The 23,542-nt window shown below is 38.7% G+C and overlaps 1 protein-coding gene across 1 annotated transcript; it reads left to right on the forward strand.

Annotated features, from left to right (window-relative positions):
- The first annotated feature begins 19,071 nt into the window (after window positions 1-19,071).
- On the forward strand, window positions 19,072-19,647 carry LOC126753926 (major prion protein-like). The gene has a single exon (XM_050465702.1). The coding sequence runs from the start codon at window positions 19,153-19,155 to the stop codon at window positions 19,477-19,479; it is 327 nt and encodes a 108-aa protein (XP_050321659.1). The 5' UTR covers window positions 19,072-19,152; the 3' UTR covers window positions 19,480-19,647.
- The last annotated feature ends 3,895 nt before the right edge of the window (window positions 19,648-23,542 follow it).

The following is a 23,542-nucleotide window of genomic DNA, read 5'->3' on the forward strand; positions in this document are numbered from 1 at the left end:
AATTACTGCAGCAATGAATGGATAAACGGGCAAATGAGTGAGTGCGCCGAATGACTGACAGCGGCAATTTGCATATCTGCGAATTCTGATCTTTTAATCCGCCACGAGTACTCGTGCAATATTGTTGTTGGCCATCACCAGTTGAGGTATTGTGTTTAAAAGCGACAGCGCCAGAGTAAACGTCGCAACAAGGCGGTTTTTACCTATCGACCGGGGCACCGGGGCACCGGGGCTATGAGTAAGTATTTTGGTTGCGACTAAAACCCGCTTTGACTTGTCACTAAATGACACAAAAACATTCTAAATGGCTGACCAAGTGGCTAATTGCATAACAATGAGTTGGCGGCGGTGGCGCACCGTAATATATTCATAAACGAGTCAAACGCGTAACTGCATAAGGGCTGTGCATCCTGCAAGTACGCGTTAACGAGGTCGAAACACTGCTTTGAGAGGGAAATGGATAATAACCACGCCCTTTCTGATATTTTTAGTTATGGTTAAGCTACTTAATACCATGGCTGTCAAAATAATAAGGTCAGTAGTGCTAAGTTGGACTATAATAATAATGTGATCTTACATCAACTACCCTTAGACATGTATATTCACAAAATAGCAGCATGTTCGCAATAAAAATTAAAAAATCAGGTAGTTGGAATCAGAAGAACTATGGACATAGTGCTATTCTAAACCAACTCAGAGAAACGTCAATAAATCAAACTACATTCTCCCTAAGTTAGATTTCATTAGTTACTTCCAGGTGAGGATGCCCTCCAGAGAGAGTGGAAAAAGGTCATAATAGGGGAGGAAGATACCATCTCAGTCTATACCGATGGGTCCAAAGTGGACTGTGGGGTAGGCCCGGGAGCATATTCCGAAAATCTGGACATTTCTGGACAATCGGCAGATCCGACACGGACACACATGGAATCCATCAAGCATCAAACCTTGAATGGATGTCTACCAAAAGCATATCGGACATTAATAGATTCATCGAAACCACGAAATGGTTTGAGCCAGAGAATTAAACGTGACAACAATAATAAAAAGGTTTACGACTAGGCATCAAAATGGCACAGCTATTGCTAACTGAGCCCGAAATATAACAGGGCTGCACTCCCACTTACCTACCTAATGCTCTATTAATGATACTTTAACTACTACTTCTCACGGACTCCGTTACGGAAATCCATCTACTTAGTATCATAAAGGATGAAACTGGTCTGTTAAATTGTTGGACAAAGGGTCTTCCACCGCGATCATTTGGAAGAAGTTTCGTTCCTCTGATTGGTTCATTCATCATAAATAAATCAGATATATCGAATGTGAGAATCTTTGTGGATAACTATGTAATGTATGTATATTTCGGTCGCTTTATACAATTTTTTCATTAAATGAACGACGGAATAGTTTGCTGGATCAAGGTGTAATTTGGTGCTGACTGGTTGACCTTATACAAGGTGCGTTCCAAAGGATTTTTTGAATCTAGCGCCATCTACATGTCGACTGGTGTGTTAGAATCTGCTATCTTTACCAATTGTCCAGTGAGAATTTCATGACATTTCATGGATTAGAAGTGAAGTTATTGCGTTTTAAGTGTTTTAAGTTCAGTATGTTTGTGGCATCGGTGCGAAAAGAAAGAGCCAACATTAAATTTTGTTTTAAAGTTGATAAAACTTTTACCGAAACATTTCATTTAATGAAACAAGTTTATGGCGATGATTGTCTATCCCATAGCAGAGTGTCCGAGTGGTTTCACCGTTTTCAAAGTGGTCGTGAGGACATAAATGACGATCAACATGTGGGCCAATCAAAATCCATGATCACCGGAAATTCCATCGAAACAGTGCGTGAATTCATCAAAAATCAGCCGAAATCATCATTGAAATTCATGGAAATGGAATTGAACATTTCCAAAACTCTCCAAAACATCGATTTAACGCATTTTTACCGAACATTTGGGCTTACGAAAGATGTGTGCTCGGTTTTTTCCGCACAAATTGACTGACGACCAAAAATTGCTCAGAATCCAACATTCGATCGACGCTTGTGACCTATTATTTGACCAAAAATCACATTTTAACCATTAACCACTCCCGGTATTCACCTGATATGGCACCGTGCGTCTTCTTCCTTTTCGGAAAAGTGCATTTACCCATGAAAGGAAAGAGTTATGCAGACGTAGAGGCCATTCAAAAGGTTTGCACCGGCATACTGGCGGCCATACCGGTCAACAAGCTAAAACACTCGTTCGACATGCTTTTGGACCACGCAGAAAGCTGTATTGAAGCAGAAGAAGACTAGTTTGAATAAAATAAATTTACTTTGAAGAAAATAACCATTTGTTTTTTTTTAAGTCCTGTTTACTTTGGAACGCACCTTGTATATATGTTGCATTCGAACTTTGGTTAAGGTAAAACAAATAGATGCAGATTGCAACGGGACCTTGGGTCTGTTGTGCCCTTGCATAACATTGGCTAAGAGTAACACTTCGTTTCTCAAAAAAATAAAAAAATAATTTTTTGGGGACTGCGGCATCGGATGTGGAAAAGTTCAAATGATTGGCTCAACTGACGTTCCTGTTGACTACATAAAGTTTAAAGGGCTAAGGGACTATAAGTCTCTTAGAAACACACCCGAGGCATTTGCCGTAGGTTGACCCCCAACCAGCTTGTATTTGAATACCTGGACGATTGCACTCGTCCAAGGCGTTTCTAAAAGAATTCAGAGAAATATTTTAATTAATGTTTTTGTTGTTGTCTTGGTTTTCCTGTAATTGAAAGTTCATGCACTAGTGTAAATATAAGTTTGCATGCTACATTTATTATATGTTTGTTTTTAATCAGTGCGGATTTAAATTACACAAAAGTTTAGTGAAGCGAATTAAAGCAGCCGACAGAGCAGCAGCAGCAGAGGCAACATTAAACTGCGATAAAGCGGCAGAAGTGCAGTGCAAGTGCAGTGCTTGTTTCTGCATTGTTTCCCAGCACAGTGCCTAGGGAGGTGGCAGGTCCATTCACTGCTCGTCTACTTTAAATAAATTTTCTCATACTAGTACAGCACATTGCCCCCAACCCTTTCCTCTGCGCTGCACGCGCCGATTTCAACTATCTCTGCTGTGATAATATTCCAAGTTGTGGAAATGTGCTTTGTTGAATGCTCTGCGGCGCTGGCCTCCATGGACGCTGTTTCGGGTGGCCGACGGGAGCTTGTGCGTTGAACCTGCGATAGTTTCGGGTGGCTGGATGGGGCTATGGCAGCCATTGGAGTTAGTCGGAAACTAAAACTAGTAGATGGATTAAAAAATAAACAAACTCTGGCCATGTATGTACCAGTGTATCAGCAGATGAGAAAACAGGGCCAAACCATGGCAATTTGCATACTCGCTACAACTGGCCGGAGGTACAAATGCGAATCGAAAGTTTACTGTTATGCTCATCGTATACAATTCACATTTTTGCCGCTATTTATATAAGGGTGTGGTGTTGTTGCTTCCGGGCATATTTGCACTCTGTGTGCGTGTGTGTGTGTCGGTGGGTCACTGATATGATTTGTGCTTACTGGGTCAGTTGCGCATGATCCCTAAATGACGTTGTTGGTCGGGCGGTCTCACACTTGCCTCCTTGCAGCTGTTGTTGCACATTTTGGAATGTTGTTGTTGTGATGTTATTGTTGTCTTGCTATTAATTTCAATTTCGCTTTCATTTTAAACTTCTGCTGCTTGTTTTATTTTAACGTAGAGGGTATATGCAAGACTTGACGAGGGGGGGAGTGGTGTTCCCATCCTATAATTTAGTTTTAAGAACATGTTTGTACCGTTAATAGCAAGCATGTTTTAACGAAAGTTTTAAAGTGTTGTATTAAGTAAGTTATGTATTATTAGTGCAAAACCCGACGAAATAAAGTTTAGTTTTTATTAAAGATTGGAAATTTTATAAAATTGTTATGAAGTTTTTACTGATTTTTTTCTGAAATATGGATATAAGATGTTATTTTCGGAAACATAATAAACTGTTTACAGTCAATTAACGGTATTGTTCTTAAACTTAAATAAAATGAGGCGTGCAATGTGACCTAAGATGTATTGTGCTCTCCAGAAGGTATTGCAAGCATTTCAGAATTATGAAAAAGGAATGTGATGCTTTCAATTTTGATGTAAAACAAAAATCGATCTAAAAAAAACCTTCTAAACTATGGAGAACTCTAAATTCCAAATACATATCCACATATATATAAACACGGTTCAACTGAGAAGTTTCGTCCAACCCATTTTTAGTCGGTCAGAGAAGTAAAATGCCAATAAAAATAGTGTTCGCATTTATTAGAAGGACAGTGCTATGAATATTTTTAATGTTTTTGTTGTTTTTGTTGTAAATATATGCAAGTAATTGTGGAACCGACATCAATTTATACCTCAAATGCAATATGCTTCCTCACCAGAATGCACTTCATGTGTTCTTTTTGTGAGTTGCTTAAAATATTGCTTTCTGTGACTCGTTGCCGGCTGCACGCTGCTTGTTTTGCCAATCGATTTGACAAACGACTTTTGTACGAGCTCTATAAGAAGACATTATGAGCAACTACCAATCTAGTGCACACATACATACACACACGCGTGCGATGGATTGTCGATATTACTACAGAGATACTATCCAGTCCATTATATCACTCTTGAATGCACCGACGGTGGCCGCCGGCCAGCAAGGACAACTGCATCGAGGCCAGACATTTCTCTGGAATGTGTATGCAAGTGTGTGTGTCGCTGTGGACTTGTATTGTGTTTTATCATTTCTCGGTGTCATAATAAATGTGGGAAAATAATAAAAATAAACGAAGTGCGTTATTGTGCTCAACAAAGTCTGCATTGATGTACTTGCCAGTTTCGAGACATTAATGCATCGTGATTTGTCGCACTCGTGATTGGCATGCGAAATTCGCCGCAGCAAACACTTCACTTCGTTATATTAAACACTTTGTAGGAAGCTTAATAAATAAAGTGGGAGAATTTAAATATCCAAAGCAGTGCGTATCGTAACAGAATTAATGATTGAAATATTTCTACCGATTCGGTTAATAAAACTAGATTCTATCACTGCCTGACCAAGTTGTGTCTCGATAGTAGTACAAGAAGTTCACTTGTTCATCTTACGGAAGCTAAAAGAAATGGCTTTTGATGGGTATGGGTTCTGTAGAATCGGCATACGACTTCGTTGGCGCTTCGAGGAGGTTAACAGTGCCGTTGAACAAGATGTCTTTATTTAAATACACACTATAAATCTAACGACCTTAATCGAATATTCTCTCAATACGGTATAACAACCGTTCCGTTGCTTTCTGTACTTTATATGCTATATAAATACACTAAGGAATATGCCAACGTCATAAAATTAATAGGCGTCTTAATGGTGTATGTAAGAAATCCCAGAATTAGTCTGGCTTTATACTGAATGTGCCGGATAGATTACTGTGCATTAAATCGAAACGGTCAGGCTGCAGAAAAAAAGGCACAGGTATTTAATCAAGCAAACGATCAATCAAGTGAGCGCACAGCGATTTGGTTTAATCGCTTAACAATATGTGTTCACCGATTCAGTTTGCCGCGATAAGCCTTTTTTCTGCCTATGCGTGACCATCAAACTTTCAGGAAGACAAGTTAGCCCTGACACAGCGATATAAAAATACAAAAATTTAATTATTTGCCAAACATCTGACGGTCCGCTAAGCCGAAGCATATGTATATCTACAAGTGAACCGCCCTTTAGGAAAAACAGAACACTTCTATATGTAAAGTGCCCCCAAAACTGCGGAGATTCTTCATATTAGATGCGGATGTACACTGCAAAATATCTGGAAATCAAGTTTAGAATTAAACCTTCGAGAAATTTTTTGATGCAGCTGTTTCATTGAATTCCAACGGAAGGATCCATACTGAGACCAACTGATTTCGTTGACTTGAACTTCATAAGAATGTATTTTTCTGCAGGGAGTCTTTATCGACAGAGGCGCAAACTAAACTAAATTTCGAAACACGCACACATTCGAAACATATTTTTGTTGACCCATTGTGCCACAAAATATTTCGCACCACTTTGAGACTTCACGGCTGCGATGGCGTCAAAAAAGTGCGCAGAAGGCAGGCAGCACAAAAATGAATGCAAAGAATTATGGGTCTTTGACGGCCGTCTAGTTCGGTCGGCGTTTGGCCAGCCGCTCAGTTGCTAGTGTGGTTTGTTGGTCGGTTAGTTGCCTGGTCGTTTGTCTGTTTTTAAACCGCCATTCAGGCGGTTGCCTCTGTCCACGCTGATTTGGGGCGAGAAGCCTGAAAGCGTTTGGGTCAGCTAAAATGAATGCGTGCCTGTGTGTATGTGTGGGTATGCAGGGAAATGTATGTAGGCGTTTAAATGAAATGTTGCAAAGGTTTTTATTCACAAGCTTGCGTAATTTATATCCTCGCTTTGAGTTCGCAGATTTTTTATTCTGAAACTTGCTTTTTATACAAAAATGAAAAATCGTTGTGATTTGTTTGTCTCTTTCTTCTTTGTAGTGGCTTCTCACAGCTGCTTCTTAAAGATTTAAACTGCCGCATGGCTATCCGAGAATTTAATATTTAAGCTTTCGTATAACGGTATTTTATTCTTGCAAACGCTTTAAAGTGGCTACTAAAAGTTACTTATCTGCTTTGTTCCCAGCGCTCAAACTCAAGCTTAATGTACGTGTATATATATATAAATAAGTATGTATGGTCGCCTTGGACCGACATACGCCTGCCAAATTTAGTGCGCGCGAAATGCTTTCAACTGTTATTGCTTCCGCGCAGAGATTTTTCCGCTTTATGCCAACTTTGTGCTTCGCACCAACGTTGGCAGGATATGACTGGGGCTTTATCGGTTGTTTGTTGTTGTTTTTTATGCGCTAAAAGCCACTAGGAGGCAATGACTTCCGGCCAGGAGTGCGTATTTCTTGTGCCATCATTAAGGACACATTATAAATGTTTAATACAATTTAGAGGGAGATTTATTCGCACATGCTGCCGGCGTATCACGACGCCATTAATTTCGCATTGCAAAAGTTGATAAAAAGAGAATTTAGTTAGCCCTCGTCGGCCTGCCTTAGCGTTCGTGTGTTGCTGTGCAGGTGCTCGGTGGCTGAAAATTTAGGGACTTGCGGTTTTATCTCGATATTTATGTGAACGTAATTTACTTAGCTAAATATTTTCAAAGTGTAATGATTTATTTTTGAAACCCGGAAATGCGCACAGCATTGCTGAAGAAGCTGTGGTGGTCGACTGAATTAGTATCAACTCAGTGACGGTAGTTTTTAAATTGAGACGAATTTCACTAAGTTGTGTTCTTCTAGAATATATAACTGAAGTTCCGAAATGTAATTACAACTCATTTTGAAAATGTGTTGTACTTACTGAAGGTGGTTTTCACATAAAAATCGCAAAAACTCGTATAAAAAAGGTGTTATTTCGAATAAGGATAGGAAGTAATGAGTTAAAGAGACAATAAAATTAACATTTTAATATTTGTTTTACTTTGTAATCAAAATTTTCAAGGTCGAATTTGAAAAATTCAAATTTCAAGTTCGGGATTTAAAAATTAAAAATAAGTTATTTATCTAAAAAATCAGATTAAAAAAAATTTTAAACCAAAAATGTGGATTCAGAAAAATATTAATTAAAATTATAAAAAAAACTTAAATTATTGTCTTTTTGCATTTTAAATAATTTCGCGCTTGAGTACTTTGTGTTCTACAATTTGGGTTAGCATTGGAAAAGTACAGCTGTTTTCAATAAAACTTCCACATGGTTTATTAGCTTTTGTCTTATTTATAGTGTTTCAGTTTGAAATATCTGAGTTCTTTCTTTTTTATCAGGAAATTGTCGCTGGGCGCCACATCTAGAGAATACGTATGATTCGGTGGGAATTCAAAGCCCAATTTCTGGACTTTATTTATCATTTTCACTGACTTTTGGTACAGTGCATTGTCTTAGTGAAACAGTACTCTTTTTTGCCATTTTTCGGCGATTATAATATCGTTAGTAATACTTGCTGTGAATGGTCCTTCCTTTTTTCAGATAGTCAATACAAAATAATACATGAGCCTACCGAAATACAAACGCCATAACCTTGCCAGCCGACTGTTGCGTTTTTCCCCGCTTTGGGACGGGTTCATTGTGTGCAGCCCACTCGTATGACTGCCAATTGGACTTCAAAGTGAAATGCTGGAGCCGTGCTTCATCCATTGTCACATATCGACGCAAAAACTCGGGTTTATTGCGCTTGAACATCTCTAAACACTGCTCCCAATCATCAGCTCGTCGTTGTTTTAGGTCAAAAGTGACCTCGTGCGACACCCACTTTGCACAGAACTTCCTCATACACAAATAAATAATATATAATTACATGTGTAAGAGCCAGGCGAACTGATGAAGTGGAGTCAAAAATATGGGTTATTTCGAGTAACTTTAGAATGAATGAAAACCACAAAATCACAATCTTCTTTGATATCCCATAATTTTTTCCCTTGAATAGCCTTCATGCCTAGATGAGATGTCAGTGAAAATGAAAAACATTGCCATTAGGGCATTCAACTTTAAAGCGCGACCAACGCAAAATCCATTAAAAGCTCTATTAAGTGCGAACAGCTGCGCCTGCGCCAAGATGAGATGTCAGTGAAAATGAAAAACATTGCCATTGGGACATTCAACTTTGAATGCGAACAGCTGCGCCTGCGTGAATCATAAGAACGTCATGTGAACAAAAACACATGTACATATGTATGTACGTATGGGCGCCCGCATAGGAATTTTATGAATTATATTCTCCTCAAGCCCCGTTATGCTCGTAACAATTGCTGTTGTTCGCTAAATGTATTTGTATGCAGGTTGGACGAGACCGTGCAGCTTTCATCAATGTGAGTGAGGCATGAATGCATGTGCAGAATGTTATTTCACTTTTTGTCGACGGCTGACGCAAAGCCCACTAAGATGACTTTGACAAATGTGATTGTACAAATGTCCTTAGGCGGATATGCTCACACACATACACAAACACAAACACATACACCACACTGTCACAAATATAATTGAAAAGTGCATTTTAGCCCTAGCATGTGTCAGCAATCTGCTTGCTATGACAGTGTCGGTGAGTATGTGGCGGCGAGTCATGCTGTGGCACATGATGCAATAAAGAGGTGATATGTGCTGGGCAATAACAACAAAAATGGGACCTCTTGCAACGTTGGCTGGCACCTTCCATAATCCATTGCCGACAACAAATGACAATGCAATGGTCGCAACGCAGCAGCGACAGCCACAGCGCCGGCGACGCTTGTGTGCGGAACAACGCTTCATAATGTCCTTTGCGAGCGCCTTCTCTCCTGCCATTTAATTCATTCGCATGCGCGCAGAACGCATTCACATTGCAGCTCACGTGCTCTATGCACATATGTATGTATGTCTGTATGTGTGTAGGCGCGCTGTTGGCAATGAATGCGCCGTCGGCGTTTGTCTGCTAAGTATGTGCATCTGTGTTGTTGTAGATGGCTATGCATGTACTGGCGCGCACTCATGTGTGTGAGTGCGATTGTTGGCGCACTTCAGTCGGTGGCGGAATTCATGAAAACGAGAATCTATGTCAGGGCAGTTGGCTATGAAACGCGCGACATTGCCGCCGTGACGCTCATTCATTCAGATAAGTGTGGGATGTTGCGTGCATTTGGCAAATTGCATTAGACCTTGTTTGCCGTCATCACACGGCTTTGCATATGTGAGCGCACGAGTGTGTGCGTCGCGTTAATTTGATAGAAAAATCGTTAGCGCGCACAAACACCAGCATAATAGGCATAAAAACGCACATTGAGGCATTAACTCACGCGAACGCCTGCCATATCAGCAGGCGTCTGTGCAACGCAGCAAATGTGTGTGTGTGTGTTTTTTCGTTGATGAAAAGAAGCAGCGGATCCCTATAACTCAAAGCAGCACATAGTGCAATGCGCCTTGCATGAAATACGTGGCGTATACGTAACATTTATTGCATTGCATTGAACACGAGAGTTATTTTTTATTCTGAACACCCTGTAATCGTAAATTTAACACCGCTTCACAACCAATCCTGATATTTATTTCAAAGTACTACTGTTTAGCTGCGAAATGTAAAAATGTTTTCTAGTTTTATAATATTTGAAATTCTGGAACCATCCTTTGCAGAATCTTCTTAATGTTACTAATACATAGCATTTTGATGCTCCTAAAAAGTCTTCATTTCATTTGTCCACTAAGCGTTCTTTCGCCAAATAAATATGTAATTAACGACACTCTCCTTCCGCAGGCTAGGAAAAGCATAAAAGTCACCCTATCTTTTAGTTTCATTTATTACCAGCTCAACAGAAATTTTATGAGCAGCAGATTACGCGAAAGTGTGATGATGACCCAAGCGCATTACGCAACTGACCCAATTGTATGGGGTGTTTTGATTGATTCGACAACATTAACGCCAACAGAAGCATTTAGAGTGGCATCTACGGACATTGACGCTCCTTGCAGCTGCGAATCAAGCTCCGTGCACACGCGTAGTCCAGTTTGTTGACAGCTCATCAATCGCGAACATCTAAATTACTACACTAATATCCGCAGCAGTCAACATAAAAATACCGCAATGAAACTGATAATTTGTTTCAAATTGAACGACGTAGAGACTATAAGTTGTGTGTGGGGCAAACGATGCGCGGAAGAGCGTGTGAGGGTTAGAGCATTTTCCATATAAAAACCAACGATCTCAATTTTTACGATATTGTAGCTCTTCTAAAAGCTATTTGTGCGAACATTTCAGGGAGTATTGCCAGAGGTGTGATGTGATAAAGAAGGCATTTCGGAAAGAATACACAGCTTCTTTTGGCCTCCGAATCAATTAGTATAACTGAAAGGTAAACTAAAGAACAGGCGTAAAAGCGAGAGAGCGCTGTTTGGTGGAAGAGTACAATCTGAAATGGTTTAGACAATTAATAAACTTCCCTAGCTCGAATCTAAGGTTCAAGTGGTATGATATGTGGGTCATTACAAACGGATACAGTTGTGGTATATGTGGAGTCGTTTACGATTGCTGTCGCTTCTTTGATCAGGAAATAGACACTCCATAGTCATGCTGCTTGACTTGTGGCATTCAGTAGAAGAAAGAGCAAAATCTTCCAATACACAAATTCAAGTAGGTGATATTGTGAAGGTAGAGCACACCATTACCACCGGTCGCAGGGCATACATACCTCCAAAAAAATATATCCTTCCATTTTAACTACATTTTGCTACCAACAACACCAAGTGTATTTCACGGAAAATGAAAGTCTGACGCCAACAAATCTTCATCTTAATACAAAATGTTCGACAGCAAGCGAATCTTGTTCGCTGCTCATTCTCAAAAGGTTAATTTTGCTCTGGGAGCCTCAGACAATTACCTTGTTATTTTTTGCAAACACTTCTCTTCCGACATCTCTTCTCCGCTGCAAACAGCAGTGCGGCCTCCAGTTATGGTCGATTTAGTTGTTGTTGTCGATTTTGTGGTCTTTGTTTGCCCTTGCAATGATTTATTTCATTATTTTTCAGCAGCGTGCTGCCTCTCTGTGCGCGACACCCACACTTTACACGGAGTACTCGCCGTCTTTGGCTACCTTTCCTTGTAGTGAGAAAATTGCTGGCAGCGCAATACATGTACAATGCCGCAACTGCAACATTACAACATTAGTAACATGGCTGACAACAACTGCAACATTCGCAATAATAATAGCAGCACAGCCAAGCGATTTCTCAACGTTTAGTACTTCACTTTACTCACAGCAGAAGTTCCTTGCAAAGTTTTTAAAATTACTTGCGAACGCCGCGGTGCGCCTGCAGCGCCCCGGTCTCCTCCGCGCCAAACTGTATGCACACACACACACAAATATAAAGACACACACACACAGGTGTGCAGCACTTTCTTTCCGCATACGAAAGCAATATCGGCACGCCAAGTGGGTGGCGTAGAGTGCGCGCGCGTTGGCCGCATACGGGCATTAGCAGACTGACGTTTGCGACGTTCACTTGCGAATAATTGAGGCATGCTTTGGGGCGTACCAGCACGCTACATGCGCCAGCCGCTCCTTTGGCTGCTCAATCTGGAGAGGCCCACTTGCCGCGCTATTGTGCTGCTTACTGTTGATCTTTTGCGTTCACAGGCATTGCTTTAGCTGTTACTGTTTGCCACTGTTGCTGTCTTATACCCGTGGACACAACTATTAACAGGGTATTATTAATTTGTGCTAAGTAATGGTTTATGGTGAGGGTTTAACGATAGCTCAAACATTTTCAGTTAGTCAGAAATACTAAAACTCATCTGGCATTTGTAGGATTCCTATATGCAGAAGCGAATATATATGGCAACACTGGTTTGTTATGAATATATAAATATACAAATATACATATATATATATATATCTTGGCTTTAGCTGCCGCAAATCGCTTTCAGTTGAGGTTTATGAGAACCTGCGGCACGAATGAGTATGTGAGGAGGCCGCTAAATCGCTGCACATGGCTGTTGATATTGTGGGACTTCATGAGGCCAGCAGAGCAAACAATAAGGGCGCATAATTAATTAACGCTATTTTCATAAGAATGTTAAGAAGTTTGTAATTAAAAAACGTGGTCTAAACAATGTTGCAGACGCTCGGTGGTCAAGCTTGGAAATACTATCATGCGAACCGTGATGTACTGACAACAATGTACTACAACATTTTATATTCTCTTGTAGTCAGGAGTTTGATAAGAAATTTAGTGTGTTAAAACCGCAATTTGTAAACGTTCGATCAGTTTATTTTATATTTAAAGGATGTTATTTGAACTATATAATCAGAAAATTATTTCAAAATTGATATAGTAAGTGACTCTAATGGTATCGGATTTAAAGCAGCGAGGGAAGCAAAACAATCGAACAAGAAATCTACAATGCACAAATCCGTGTGTGTTAATGCACAATTAATTATCGCTTTCTTCTTCTTGTTCCTTATTAGCGTAAGCATCGCTTACGCGGTTATAACCGATTTTACAATAGTCGTTTTCCCTTTTTGCTGTTTGACGCCAATTGGAGATTCCAAGTCTGGCCAGGTCATTCTCCACCCGGTCTTTCTAAAGGAGTGGAGGTCTTTCTCTTCCTTTGCTTCCACGGGCGGGTATTGCGTCGAATACATTCAGAGCTGGAGTGTTTTCGTCCATACGTACGACGTGACTTAGCCAGCGCAGCCGCTGTCTATTGATTCGCCGAACTATGTCAATGTCGTCTTATAACTCGTACAGCTCATCGTTCCATCAAATGCGATATAAATCTTCCGCAGAACCTTCTTCTCGGACTCATGGACTCATTAGATGTTGTCATCTGCACCATATAGCAGGGCGGAGATAATGAGTAAGTTATAGAGTTTGGTCTTTGCTCGTCGAGAGAGTACTTTACTTATCATATGCTTTTCCAGTCCGAATAGCATCTGTGGGTCTTTTGAGTACTTTTTTTAACGTTTGGGTGTAGTATAACCTATTTCCTGTAAATTTTTGCCTACATACATACATATACTATATACATTTAACGCAGCTATACATTGGGTAGTCTATTCCTACTTCTAATCAAACTTATTTTTTTATATTTGTAATGAACTTTAATGAATCAAATATGTATCATGTTGGTCGACCACTTTTTGCTATTTTTCCGCTGAAGACATTATTTCATAATTGTAAAACTTTTTTGGTTTCTCGGCGAAAAACTGCGACAAATAATTTTCACAGGCTTCTCTTGAATCCAACTATACTCCATTAAGGGAGTTGTGCATTGACCGAAATAAATGGTACTCCAATGGTGCAAGGTAAGGGCTATATGGTTGCATCAAAACTTCACAGCCAAGCTCTTTCATGTGGTACCCAAACATCAAGCTTCTTTTTGTAGCCAGTCTTTTTTTTAATTGTTCAAAACCGTTTGATGATGAATGTTAAGTTTCTTAGCGATGTAATGGCTGCTTATGTGACGGTCCTGGCTAATCTTTTCCATAATTCCACCGACTTTTTCAACGATAGGTCGGCCAGAGCGTGGCATTCTTTCCTTTTTTATAAAAAAATTTCAAAATATACCGAATTTCTTCATAATTTTCACACACTTTTGAACAGCTGTAATTTTGTTTCAACTTCCCCAAATTTAATTTGTTTTTGGTTGAATGAAGCTTAGGACCTCTTTTTTCCAACACTATATGGTATGACACAATGTGATTAGTAGCACTGGAGATGTACATACGACTGCAGCGACATCTCTTGACAAAATACGAAAATACTTTTTCGACTACCCAATATTTAAAGGATTATAGATGTTAAAAACCTGCATAATAAAGAATGTTCCAATTGGTTTAAAAGGGAGACCATATCTCCCGCCATGCATGCAAATATGGTGTTTACCATCCGGTTGTGCTGTTGAACTTTGTATTCCTAAATAAAAAAACGAAATGTAAAAAATAATTTTAATTAAAAATCAATTTCATTTAGATCAAAAATAAGTTATGCTACATGTACTAGTAAATTTCGTTCTGAATACGTTGAGTTTGTCTGCCTTTAATAGAAATCTGTGTCCTTTGACTAAATCTATTTCAATGGAATTTCAATGTTCTCCATTTTGGCCTTAAGCTAACTAAGTCATGTAAATGTTATCGATTTATTTGCCGTTAGCAAATTGTCTTCCATTAAACGAAATAATTCCATTTTCTTTAATTTTAGATGAATACTCGAAACGAAGTGGAACTCCAGTCAGCCGTTGACATCGCCAAAAAGGAGCATAGTGCTAGTGAATGCCGTCGAAAATTTGGCGAACAAATAACGGTGTCGCTGCCATTCGAGTATTAAATAAAATTCATTGCATTAATTAGGTGTGAAATCCAATAAAACTGTTTTGTTAAGCATTTTAACTACCAGTTGTGCCATTGAATGCAATTAGTTGCAAATTAGCAGGACATTGACGCTGATGAACCGAACGAACTAAACGAAGCAAACGAACTGACGAAAGTACAAAGGAGCTCAGCTTTCAATGAGCTATTTCTACAAGCAGTAACTACTGTATTTAAGCCAATCGAGCAGGCTGCTTTTAGATTACGCTGCGTACTTACGATTTTTTCCCTGAGCATTTGGCCCTTCTTTGTGTCGTTGGCAAAGCCTTGAACAAAATCGACGCTGCTGCGAGGAAGCCCGACAAAGCGAATAATACTCGCTGCTACATACTTAAGCACTATAAGCGAGCAGCGGCAAACACAAGCGCACAACTGTCTTCTATACATACATACATACGTACATACATATACCATACATATTTACTGTGTGTGTGTTTGGAGTGTAGCTGTGGCTGGGGCTGTGTTTGTGTGTGTGTGAGTGTCTGCATTGGCAGAGCATAAAATTGCAATGTAAAAAGGCGAATAGTAACACTTTGAAGATTTGCTTGAGCAGCGTTTACGTAACATACGACGCAAGATTGAGCTTAAGCCGATGACGTCGGAGCACCGACGCTGTGATGTCGGCATTGAAACGCAGTTGGCTGTTAGCGATAATGAAGTTGCCATTCATCTGCTGGCGACTGTGTGAACATTCGACTAAGCGATGATGACGCTGGAACTTCGACGACTACGCCGACTCATCATTTGTAGAAGCGGATTAAGTGCTTGGATGTGTGTAGAGAAAGAAATGAAAGAGTTTCTTTGGCTCGTCACTTCCACATCTACTACACCACCGATTTCTACATGCAATTTAGTTTCGTCTGCCAGCAGCAAAGTCAATGCGTGATGCTGCTGTCGTTGTTGTTGCTGGCGAAATCCTTTCGAAAGTGCGGCAGCGCCTTCCCTGCTCATGTCGGCAACTACAATGATGTGCTTAGTGCACAATGTAAAGGCGCACTTGAAAGCCGTTGATAGTTTGACAAGCACTGACAGCCGAGCGAAGAGCAAAGAGAGAGAGTGAGGTAGAGAGGGCGAGGGTGTATTGCAGCTTAGTTTTTAAATCAGTGAAGGATTTGCCATGTTCGAAAAAAGTGCAACAGTTGCTCAAACGCATTTTTATATTACACTGGCTTGCAATTAAGCTTTCACACGAACGCTCTAATGCGTGAGCGCGCTCTGGCATATAGCTTGCTTCTAGGCTCATACATACATATGTTTGTACATGATTGCAGTTATGTGTATCCCAAATTAATGTTACATGTGTGCACTTTGTATGACTGTACAGCCGCCCAGCCGCTCATTCAATGTGCATGAAAGCAGTCTATCGCTCACACACATCCACCCAAAGACATACATATGTTGGTACTTAGGCATACATATCTACTTATCTGTACAAAAAAAGAGGAAAGGAAAAAAAAAGAAATTTTAGTAACCTGACATTTCTATAGACGGAAATTTAATTGCTGTCATTTGCTGTTGTTGCTGCGACAGGTAAGGGAATCATAAGGTATTAGTGCTGACATTATCCGCTTTCTCAACATTTCTTTTCTTCAAAATATTCGTGGTATGATTGATAACATTTAGTTTGCAGTTCTGGGTAGGCAACGTTGGGACTGTTCAATTATATTGAAGTTTTGATATTTCAGTGCAGAATACCTGCAAATATACATATATACATACTAAGAAGGGAGTGCAGTGTGAACACAAAAATTTTTAAAATTTGATTCCTTGAATACAACTTTCTTTTCAAAATTTCAATCAAAACAAGAAAAAAGTCAACTTTGGCTGCACCGAAGCTAATATACCCTTTACAGCTGCATTTCTTTTAGTAACTATGTGTTTAAGTAAATCTAAAGACTTAACCGGCCAGTGGATTTCATCTAGAGGAAAACATTTTACTAGTTCTTCTTAGCCAGGTTGTTTGCTAGAAACATTAAGGTTATTCAATACAGAAAACTGATCTTTTCGACATTTATAGATATTTAAAATTTTAAGAAGATTTATTATTAACATAAACTTAATGGAAAACTAGTTCGTGTAAATACAGACAGACGGACAGACAGAAGACAGCTAGACGGGCATGGCTAAATCGACTCAGCTCAACATACTGATCATTTTAATACATATTTTATATGGTCTCCGATGCTTACTTTTGGGTGTAACAAACATCGTGGCAAACTTAATATACCCTGTTCAGGGTATAACAATAAAAGAGATCACTTCAGCTCCGCCGAAGCAATAACACCTTTCACAAGTAAAAATTACTTCAGTGTGATCCGTCAGTTTATGTGAGAATTACAGATAGATAGCCGTGACAAATTTTGTAAAGACAGCCTCGGTTAAACAGAAGCTAAAATACCCTTTTTTTCCTTCAAGAATTTGATTTTCGTAGGCCAGTTTTAATGGCAGCAATATGCTTTAGTGATCCGATATACACGGTTCTGACAATTGGACAGCTTCTAGAGCAGAAACATACAGGCAGACGGACAGAGAGATGCACATAGTTAAACCGACTAATGGGGTAACCTTACCTCCTTTTGAGGTAAAATTAGGGTAACAAAATAGTTTCGAAATATAAATAACCATTTAAATCGTACCAGAGACTGTATTTGAACGGTGTAATTAAAACTAATACCATGTTCTGACCGACACTTAATAACAAACAATTTAGGCTTTTGTGTGGATTATCTCACTAATCTACTAGAGCACGATTTCGCCATAAAAAATTGCATTGGTTAACCTTGTCACCGAGGAGATTTGAAGCTAATCTACTCGAAAAAGTTTTAAACCAACAAAAAATTTAAAAACAATACATTTGAATTCACCTGTCAATAAACTGCCAAAAACAAAGTTCATTATTTCCTTAAAGCGCAAATATTTAAATCAAAACGACTTTTTTTTAACAAATTAATGAATATATTAAATGTCCTCTAACCACATAGAATTTTCGGTCAGAACATGGTACAAAATTGTCAAAATATTAGAGATACTCTTCCCCAAAAGTACACGGAGTTATGAGCTTCCAAATCACTGTTGATGTGACATAATAGTCAGACAACATTTGATGTTTTTTTAGAAAAATGTTGAACGAGATCGACTTCCTCTCAAAAACAACTCAATCCATGTTATTAAAGTAATTAATTACAAATTCCAAACAAAGCAAACATCACAAAGCGCATCTAACACTTATGTATATATGCACTTCCAATGCATTAAGCATAACAAATCAGTTATCATGATATTGATATATTAGAGCTTTGTAAGCTCTGGTGTAGATTTCACAAACCTCTCAATAAAGGGGACAGTTTATGGCATTTAAATATGTGGCTACCTTGTTACTCCATGTGCTAACAGATATCCAATCTCAAGAGCAAATAGTTGCTAAACATAACCACTCAGTGCTATTCTATGGGCATACGATATCTTCGCGAGCTTTTCAAGGTTGCTTTAATATCGGATTTTAACTCGGCGCTTGATTGCACATTGACACTCATAGCAATTTTGTCATTGAGAAATGCATTTTTTATGTTTCGGTTGTTGAATTTTAATACGAGCGTGTAGTTGATCGGGCGTGAACGGCTTAGTGGCATAACACGCATGAATGATTGCAAATGAAAAAAGATATAATGGCTTAAGTGCATAAGCTTTACTAATTCAAGTAGACGCGATATGATTTTTATTTTGACAAACAATCGAACAAATGGATTTTTTGATTGATTTAAAAGTAAGGAAACGGACGTTTTATTTATACAAATGAAATTGCTGATTTCTTGTATATTATGGTCAGCATTTTGTAGTTGATCACAGCATTGGGTTAAAAAGTCATGGTTTACAACGCCTCTCGAGCAAACATGGAAATGTAGAGCATATATATGTATTTACTATACTGATGCTTTGAGTGAATCGTCATTATCACATCTCAAGTTAATACGTACGAATGACGTGCATACGTTCAAGCTTCATAAGGTCGCATTTTGCATTTTGCAGGGAAATGCAATCGCCTTAATGAAATACAATATATATTCTCAAGTATGGAAGAAAATTGGAAAACTGCGTAGATCGCAGCACAGCATATAAATATAGAGCGCCACAGTGCAATAGACACAGTTCTCTTTTATCGCTTTCGGCGTTCGGTCATAGTGTTCTGTCTTACGCACCTACTCGTTACTCAGCATGCGTGGATTTGCCGTGGTCTTAGCTTTGTTAGCCGCACTGGCTTTCCTCTACCAAAGCGAAGCAGCGGCCATCGATGAACCAGCCCCCGCAGCCGCAGAGGAGTCCAAAGGTGCCACTAATCTCTTGGACGTAGACGCGGGCGGCGAGCACAGCAGCGAGTCGCAGAGATCGGCCCGCCAATATGGCTACGGATGGTCATATGGTTGGGGTCAGCCATGGAGCTACTACAGCAACAGCTGGGGCCGCCCGTGGGGTGGCTACGGTTGGGGTGCATGGGGCGGTTACGGCGGTGGCTGGGGCCGCCCATGGAATTACTGGGGTTGAGTCAACGGTATGATGTCATAATTTGCAACTTGTGTGAATTATGTGATTAAGATCAGAATTGGAGAAAAATATGGCTTGTAATTATTAAATATGGCTACTAGCGCCTTGAGTTGAGCAATATATGTAAATGCATATACCAAAATAAATAAAAATTGGTTTTGATTGGAATTCTGTAAACTTCTTGCACACGGATTGGTAAGTAAGTACGCAGATTAGAAATGGTTAGGTTTGTGGTTTTATGATCTTAGGAAACCTACAGCATAATTACTCATACACATAGCTTATAAAAAGGCGTGTCGAGTCCTCCTGCTTTACAAGACATGAGCGTGTTAGCTGGGGGTAAGAAATTCCGAAAAATGAGTAGACATTGAGTTGAATAATACATAAATTAATATCCGTTTAGTAAGCCGAAAGAAAAAACATTTCAATTTTTTTTCTTAATATGATTTTTTTTGTTTTGTGATGAAATAAAATGAATGTTGCAATTTAAGGGGATTTCAATCACATAAAAGTTATTTAGTCCAACAAATAAAAAAAAATGCTTGCTGATTTTTTTTCGTTTCGGTTGTTTGAAAACCGCAGATATTAATTGCAACATTAAAATATTTTTGAATCGTCATTTTATTTGTAAAAAACTGAACCTGAAAGATTGATGTTTAAGCATTTACATTCCTTAATAAAATTGCAAATTTATGCGAAATCATAGAACTTTTACGAATTGCCGTTTTGGTATAAAAGTCACTTTCTTTAGCTTCGGATATCACAGTTTCAGAAGACATACTCTGAGAAATACAGCAAACTCTTGAAGTGAAAGTTTAGAATGCGCATCTACATACTTTTGACAGTGTTTGTTGTTATCATCGCTAGCCTCCAGCTGGACAAGCCCTCTCTCATCGAAGACGACGAACGCGCTGCATCACTGCTGAACTCGCCAATGCTTGTGCGCCGAGATCGCCCTCATGGTGGCCATCGCAGAGAACCCATTTTTGGGTCGAGGGGCGGACATCGTCCACACCACGGCTAAAACTAAAGACGATCATTTCAATTTACAACTGAAAATTGTGAGACAATATTAATGTGTTTATTTAAAATTGATAAATATAATTGATTTGAAAAGTAAGCATCTATCTGTACATGTGTGTGTGTGTTGAAATGTAAAGTTGAATTGAGTGATTTATGGCCTAAAATTTCTATTGAATCTCATGAATTAATTGATTCCAATTTGTAACAAGTTCATTGTTTCCGTTTCCTATTATTGAGCTTCCGTCATTACAGCTCTAACCCCGTAGTGAATTCGGCTGTTCTTGCTTTATTATCAGAAACTTGCGTACGCAAAGCTTTAAGCTACTGAGAAACTGTTGTGCAAAATAAGCGTCCTATGGTTTAGTTACTCGGCAGAAGCACTGGGTTTGTCTAATTAATAAATTAGTTGCAGACTGGTTATTTTAAGTATATCATTCTTCGATTGGTCAGACAATTGCATGTATGCCTAGTTGCTTGTTCTCTTCAGCGCTTTTTTTTGTCCAACAAATTTAATTCGTTTAGTAATATCGGCAAGAATTTTCATTAAATCTATTTCTCACATTTAAATAAGTAATGAGGAATGTATCAACGGAATATATTAACGGAAAAACAGAAATTGAATTTAAAGTAGAAAAAAACGTTGTTTTTCAAAAGACATATAATAGATAAATTGAAAGCTTTACAAGACTAAAAGTAAAAGCTCGGGGTTAGATAATAAACGCACGTTTCTTACTATTTGTTGCCCACAGCGATACATATTTGCATATTAAATAAGACAGTTTAAGGAAACTGATTTGCCGTTTTAGAGACAGCACCTACTGGCTGTGCGAACACACCGCAGCCTGAATATAGTTGAATGCCCTTGCGTTGCTTGCGAAATGGTTTTATTTAGCATTAAAGCACAATAAAATTTACTGACCAAGCATGGCGGTAAACGCAAATTGTCAAATGGCTAAATGTGGCGATCTTGTTAGTGCAACGAGTAACCGAATTTGTACGCGTCATCATTTATGAACAATGCAACCCTGCTGGCTATTACTACGACCACCAGTGACGTCAATGCAAACCGACAAATCACAAATTGCAAATTTGCAAATGAAAATCAAATTATTGAAGTGAAAAACGACATACGACTTTTATCGTTGTTATTGGACATCATCAACAGACAGTCTGGCCAACACATCCGGCATGCACTGCACACACTCACACTCACACACACACGGACACATAAAGGCGGAACCTCTATTTATTTACTCATTCATGCCATATGTATATGGAGGCAACCGAAATATAAAAGCCGCATTTATGCCGAGGTTCAGTAGTTTGAGCGAAATTATTTCGATTGCTGGAAAAATAGGCAAAAACCCAGCGATGCAATCAAGTGGTGAAACACTGATAAATGCGAATATTTACGACCAACATTAGATTTGCTTGGATACAGCCTGCTTCAGCGCGTGCAGTTGTACGTATATATGCAGTTCCGAGGCATTTATCCGAGTATGTGTAAATAAACAATGCATATTTTTCGGCAGATAATTTCCATGAACAAGCAAAACAGCTAACATTTCCCAATAAATTACAAATACAGACTATGCTGATTAATAATCACGTCATTGGATTACTTTTGCAATTCAGCTCAACTCTTTGTACTTCTCAGAAGTAAAGTGTATGGTGTAAATAAAACGTACGCTGAAGCAATTTACATAGAAGGATGCAAATAATGAGTGAAACCCACTTAGATCCGCCTTCGCAACGCCTGTTGAGGGACGGACTCTACTATAAAATGTCACTCTGATAGTTTAGACATACATAAGCGGTAATGATACGATCGATTATATTGATGGATTTAATGGTTTTATATTACTACTTCAATTTCACAATTTCTTGAAATAATCGCATCCCAAATTTTGCTCACAATAATTGAGTTTTTGCATATGCTATATGACAGTTAGCTCCGTTTTGTTGGAACCAGATGTTGACAAGATCAACTTCTTTGTTGGTTAACATTGATTTATACCGCTCTCTAAAGACAGGAACTTTGTCACCAGCTTTTGAAAGAAGTAGGGACCAGTGATTCCAACAGACCAAAAACTACTCCAAACCGTGAATTTAGTCTAATGGTTGTACATGAATAGTTTGTGGAATTTCTTTGCAATAGAATCGACAATTTTGTTTATTTATCACACCACTCAGATGAAAGTGAGCCACATCGGAAAAATTGATTTTCTTAAAAAAAATCGTTATCGTTTCCAAGTTGTTCCAAAGCAAAGTCAGCAAATTCACGACGTTTGTGGTTGTCCAATGGCTTCAGTTCTTGAGTGAGAACAATTTTATATGTATGCAAGCCGAAATCCTTTCTCAAAATCCATCAGATTGTGGTTTGAGAGAGTTCCAATTCTTGAGAACATTTTGGAATCGGCAAATTGCGGTCTTCAGCAACAGTTGCCTGAAAGGCAGCATTATCTGGCAGTTCTTTGCCTTATTGGCACCTATGTGAAGAAAATGGACGCTCGAAATTCTTAGGAATTCGATAAATGACTAGCACGGCTGGACGATTATTACGTCCATAAAATGGCAATTATTACCATTCTTATTTTCTATGAACTTTTTTTATTATTGGTAGAAATGTAAAATATTTAACTACATCAAAATTCCCCATACACACATACAAACAACAAGTATTCATTGCGTTGATATACGACTTGACTATCCAATTGATAACAATGCACTAACCATTTTAAAGATATTTGAGAGTTCAGTATCTCAATTCAGGAATTTATAGTATTTTGCTTCAATTAAGCTTTTCTTTGAGCACACATACAACATAAATTTGCTTATATACTGACATACATGCATTATACACATAAAGAAATATGCAGTGAAACGAAAAATTATTGTAATGCAATATAGTTGAATAACTAAGTATTAGACTTTGTATTTAGCCACATGTGAAGTGGGCGCCTCTAAAAAAACAAAAAAAAAAAACAAAAGCTTCAAATCATTACGGCGTAGATATTCAATTGTTAATGAATTATTTTTT

Source organism: Bactrocera neohumeralis, chromosome 2 (assembly GCF_024586455.1).
Source record: "Bactrocera neohumeralis isolate Rockhampton chromosome 2, APGP_CSIRO_Bneo_wtdbg2-racon-allhic-juicebox.fasta_v2, whole genome shotgun sequence".
Taxonomy (NCBI): Eukaryota; Metazoa; Arthropoda; class Insecta; order Diptera; family Tephritidae; genus Bactrocera; species Bactrocera neohumeralis.